Source organism: Vombatus ursinus, unplaced genomic scaffold (assembly GCF_900497805.2).
Source record: "Vombatus ursinus unplaced genomic scaffold, bare-nosed wombat genome assembly UNPS02014847.1, whole genome shotgun sequence".
In the NCBI taxonomy this organism is placed as follows: Eukaryota; Metazoa; Chordata; class Mammalia; order Diprotodontia; family Vombatidae; genus Vombatus; species Vombatus ursinus.
The window spans coordinates 4,817,262-4,822,712 of record NW_020954625.1 but is presented as its reverse complement, the minus strand read 5'-3'; the positions used below and the strand labels follow the sequence as shown (position 1 = coordinate 4,822,712).

The 5,451-nt window shown below is 49.2% G+C and overlaps 1 protein-coding gene across 1 annotated transcript in view; it reads left to right on the top strand.

Annotated features, from left to right (window-relative positions):
- The window catches only part of COL13A1 (collagen type XIII alpha 1 chain), a 212,940-nt gene that overhangs the window by 130,286 nt on the left and 77,203 nt on the right, over window positions 1-5,451 (top strand). Inside the window, exon 14 of the mRNA XM_027840607.1 lies at window positions 435-491. Coding sequence (XP_027696408.1) covers window positions 435-491 — 57 coding nt within the window. The remainder of the gene's footprint in view (window positions 1-434; window positions 492-5,451) is intronic.

The following is a 5,451-nucleotide window of genomic DNA, read 5'->3' as shown; positions in this document are numbered from 1 at the left end:
CACACACACACACACACACACACACACACACACACACACACACACACGCACCCCTCTCCCATGGGGCTACAGAAGGATATGGCAGAGGAACTAGCAGGAGAGGAAGAGAGAGAATCAGAGAGAGAAGAGATTTCCGGGTGCCCCTTGTCTCTTCCCTAAAGAGCTTGGTTTCCCGGCTGTTCAATCGATGACCTCCTCATTCCCCAACATGACCCTGTGTGGCAGATAAAGGTTAAAGGGGGCAAAGGTTATGAACCCACCCTGAGGGTTCATTCAGTAACTGGGTGGGACAGTTAGAGAAAGGAAGGATGTGAAATAGATGGGATGTGACCCTCTGGGTCTGGTAGAGGGGAGGGACTGGTCTAGAGCTGGGTCTGACGGGTTTGGACAACTCACTGTATGCTCTGTCTCCACTCTCCCTCCCGGCCCCCCAGGAATACCTAAGCACCACCCTGGCAGCCCTGCGTTCCAACCAGATAATTACCCTGAAGGTTTGTGGGCTCTGAGGATGGTCTGTGTGGAGCCTGCTCTGCCGAGGAGCATTCACGGGCAAAAACCCCAATATCGTACACCCCGTGGCAGTAGGAAGGGGGCTGGAAGTGGAGTCTTTCCAAACGCAGCAGGGAGCCATCAGCTTGCCCCTCCCCCACCCAGGCAATTCAAATGATCTCCCCAGTGACGAGGGAACCCCACTTTTTCCTGGCTTTGTTCTCAGTTCCCAGGAAATCCATACATATGTACCCTGGTGCGTTTCTACTACTGTATCATGATTATTGTTGACATTCTTCTCATTCTTCTCATCTTATATTTGATAAGAATACTTTATTCTCATCAGCACCTGGTGAAGTGGATAGAGAGCTGCCTCAGAGCCCGGAGGCTATGAGTTCTAATCCTGCCTTTGACACAGACTGTGTGACTCTGGACAAATCACTTAACCTCTTAGGGCTCTAGCCCAATAAGCATTTATTTAGTACCTACTGAGTGCCAGGCATTGTGCTAAGCACTGCTCTAGGCAAGTCTTGGAGCTGCAGGTAAGATGTTGACCTACATTGAGAGACTTCCCTCTCCCCATGAAATCACAGGTCAGGACCCTGTCCTATTTTATCTTTATTATTATTTTACAGAATATATTACATTTTATCGTATCTCTAGTTGCTTTACGCATATTCAGCATATTCAAACAACTGAGACTTCAGAGAAATCTTTGGCCTCTATTTTGAAAACTCTGCTCTGCTCCCTGCTTTAGGGTGAGTGCCTGCTCTGACCACAGTGACCACACCTTCCACGTGGCCCAGCCTCTGCCTGCGTGACCAGGCCCAGGCGTGACCACCCACTGATACCCTCAGATTTGGCCAAGATCTGTCAGGTTCCCATTTTACTCAAAGAAGACCTGAAGGTCACTTAATGTCACAGTGACTTAAAGCAGCAATTTCCTTCCCCCAAGGCTTGCTGGTGGCCGTGAGTCAGAGCCTCCACTGGCTGGTTAACCTCAGCCTGGCATGGTCTATGTGAAGCCCAAAGTAAGGGCAGGCACTGGCAGCACGATATTGGGCCGCTGTGTTTGCCCCTCGGCAAGGCGTGGCTCTCCAAAAGAGCCACGTCAGATGGGCAGGGACGAACGATGGCAGAGGCAGGGAGATCTAGGCAAACCTCTCGCTCTGAGGCAACCTCCAGGGCTAGGGCCGCCAGCTTGCAGATCGGCCCCTTGGTAGGAGCGAGCATCATCTGGGGGTGAGAAAGGACCCAGAAATGGAGCCCCTCTTTCCCTGCTATGCACAGTCCCCCCCCAGAGATTAATGGGGCAAATCCTTAGGGCCTCAAAGTGGGTAAAGGATGACCCCAACTTTACCTGTCCTTTGCATGGTCTCTATTCTCACTGAGGTCCCCAATCTGGCCAGGATAATGTCTCTGTTGGACTCAAAAAATGGACTACCGGGGGACATGGTTATCTGCCAGTGCTGTTTGCCATCACTGGGGATGCTACAGGGCTGGGCCTCTTCTAGATGCCAGCTTGCTGCTGCTGCCTGAGCAGAGATGGCTTCAGAAGACGGAAAGTTATCCAAAGAAGTCTTAACTTAATACATTAATCATTCAATTAATGGCCCCAAAGGTATGGAAAAACACCAGCCCTTCCAAGAAAGGGTCATGGTGCTCAAGGGCCTTCCCCTGGCTGCTCCTGTCGCTTCCTCCTTTTGTCAGGAGGCCCAGGCAAATGACTCTCAGAGCTCCGAGGTTTGTCCTTTGGTCTCCGCTGCAAAAACACTCCTCTGCCCATTGCCTCTTCTCCTGTGTCTCCACTTACGGTTCATCCTCATTAATCTTTCTTTCCTCTCTTCTCTCTCCCTTTCTCTTTCCTGACCTGCCCTTCTGGGATTGTCGGCATCTTCCTGGCTACTTGTGACTTTGGCCTCTGTCCTCTGACCTCCTCAGCTGCTGCCTCTTCTCAATTCGGTGCGGCTAGCGCCACCCCCAGTCATAAAAAGACGCACCTTTCAGGTAGACGCCTTCTCTTGATGCACTCAGTGACTTCTGCAGGGAAGGCTTCCAGGAGGGGGAGGCCAGCCAAGCTTCAGGCCCAACAGGGCAGTGTGACAAGAGCCCCAAGCTTACATAGGGTCAATTCCTCCATCAGATATTAGACCAGGGATTCTCAACCCTTTTTGTGCCATGGACTCCTATGGCAGTTTGGTGCTTCTCAGTATAATCTTTTTAAATAATTGAAGGATATGTTAAATTTCAGTTAGAGGTTAATGAAAATCAAGATGTTGGGTTTTTTTTCCATATATGTTCACAGACCCCTTGAAATCTCTTCACAGACCACTTGGGGATCCATGGACTCCAGGTTAAGAATCCCTGAGCTCTATGGGCTCTTTCAGTTCTGAATCCTGTAATCCAATGGGGTCTGGTCATGACATCCTTTCCCTCTGACTCTGGTATCAAAGCTGGTGAAAGGCAGAGCAGCTGGGTGCTTTCAGTGTTTAAAAAACCCCAAAAACTTAAACAAGCGATCAGCCAAGCTGCCAGAAGCCTCCACCCCTACTTAGGGTATGGAATGTTTGAAATTCTATGGTACTTTAAGGTCTACAAAGCACTTTCCTTAACAATAATTATTTGAGGCAGGTATTATTCCTCCTTTTACAGATGAGGAAACTGAGACTCAGAAACATGAAAGGACTTGACTATAGTCAAAGCTTGTAAGGAGTATAACCAGGTATCCTAATTACAAGTCCTTTTCTTTTTTTTTTAAATTTGAAATGACTTTTATTTTTATCTTTAATTCAATTTAATTTTATTTTTAGTTTCCCACACATTGAGAAAGCAAGAAATAAAAAGGCTGCTAAAAATATGCAGAATCAAGCAAAACAAATCCCCACATTAGTCATGTCCAAAAAAAAAAAACCCCAAACCCCAAACCTCTGCCTCAGTGTGTTCCCTGCACCCACCAGCTCTCTCTGGAAGTGGATAGCATATTTCATCAGGAATCCTCCGGCACTGTGCTGGACTCCATTGTCTTGAGCTGAGTTCCCAAGTCTTTCATGGTTTTTTTGTCTTCTTTCCATGACACAGCCTTTGTTGCTGGTTGGTATAGTTTGGGACTCAAAATCACAGGCCACCTTGTGGGGCCATAAGAAGAGCATTTGTGGATTTGGGGCCAGAGAGAGGACTTTAGGTTGGATCCTGGCTCTAATGGTCACTATTTGGAAGCCCAGGCAAGACCTTCTTCCCCTCTGGGCCTCTGTAAAATGACGGGGGTGGGCCAGAAGACCTCTAAGGTCCCTGCCAGCTCTAAGCCTCTGACCCTCAGAGCTGGAAAGCCATTGTCCCAACATGAAGGGGGCTTAGAGCAGGGGGCAGTGGGAGTACCTACAGTCAGGAGAGCCAGCAGCCCACTGTCTGGAGGGCTGAGAGCCCAGTAACCTAAATAAACATGCATCTCTGTAGTGTCCAGCAAAACCGAAACCAGAGCTCTAATCAATGACTAAAAATACTGAGGGACATCTGATGCATGTGTTACCTGACCCTGGTATGGGCCAGCCAAATCCTAGACAGCCTTTGGGCACTCAGGGACCTTAATCCAGGCATCATTTGGTGGTGAGCAGGGATCTGGGCTCACAGACCAGCTTCAGAGCGGCGCCACTCTTGGCCAGGCCCATTGGCCTCGGAGGCCCCTGGTGTGTCAGGAAATCTCTCGGCTGCTTTCTTTCAGAGGGGCTGCAGCTGGGACTGTGGGTCTTATCTCATGGCCTTCCAAAGTTGCTCTGTCCCAGAGCAAGGCGAGGGAGGGCAGGTGATGAGAGCCAGGAGGCTAAGGCCTGACTCCCTCACTCCCTCCTCATGGGACCTTGGGCAGACCACTCACTCCTCAGAGCCTCAGTTTCCTGCTCTGTAAGATGGGGAGAATAAGAATCCTGCCCTGCCTACCTCACAGAGTTCCTAGAATCATTGCTGTCCATCTACAAGGGCCTTCCGAGGCCATCTGGTCCACCTAACTCCTTTTACTGACACCCAGAGGAGACAAGTGACTTGTCCATGGTCGCATAGGAAGTAGATGAGACTTGAACCTGGGTTCTCTGACACCTTCTCCTATACCAGTCCTCCCTAAACTATAAAGTGTTAGGGTGGTGGGAACGTCCATTCTCATTCCTCTCTCGCCCTAACTGTGGGCCAGGAAGTCCCTTGGACAGTTATCATTATCAGCATAAGAAGGAAGTCCAGCATAATGTGTAGAGTACTGGCTACAGAGCCAGGACAACCTGCTTCTGACACATCATGTTTAATAACATAGATGATGCTACAGCCATAGAATATTCACATGTACATATCATTATATCATATTATTCCTCATTAAAGGAGTGATATATGAGAAGCAACATGATATAGTGGCTAGAGAGTCAGGAAGACCTGGGTTTGAGTCCCACCTGGGACACATTGGGTGGGTGTGGCCTGGGCAAGTGGCCCAGCCAACCCTCTGACTACAGGGTGTAAGATGGCCGCCGATGCCCATTGGTAAAAGAAGGCTCCCCGACAGTGGGCATCTTCCCTATGCTAATGAAATAACCAGTCTGGTCCAAATACTAATAGAGTCTCACCCTTGTACGGTGTTTACCAAGCTTTTCCCTTCAACAGTTCTACAGTCTAGATGATGGTGGCCGCTGACATTTTTATATCACGCTAAGGTTTACTAAGCCCCTTACATACATTATCTCATTTGATCCTCACAGCGATCTAAGATTCTTAGAGGGAGGGAGTGCAGGTATATTTGTCCCCATTTCATCGATGAACAAACCAAGACCCAGAGACCTGAGGTCACCCAGTGAGTTGCTGGACCCCAGGACGTCAGAACCCAAATCCAGGACGCTACCTACTAATGCTCGAACTAGTTCTACAGCCTGGGGTCGCTGATCACCAGCCCCAGCTCTTGGCCCTAAACCAGAAAGAGCCGGTTGTTTA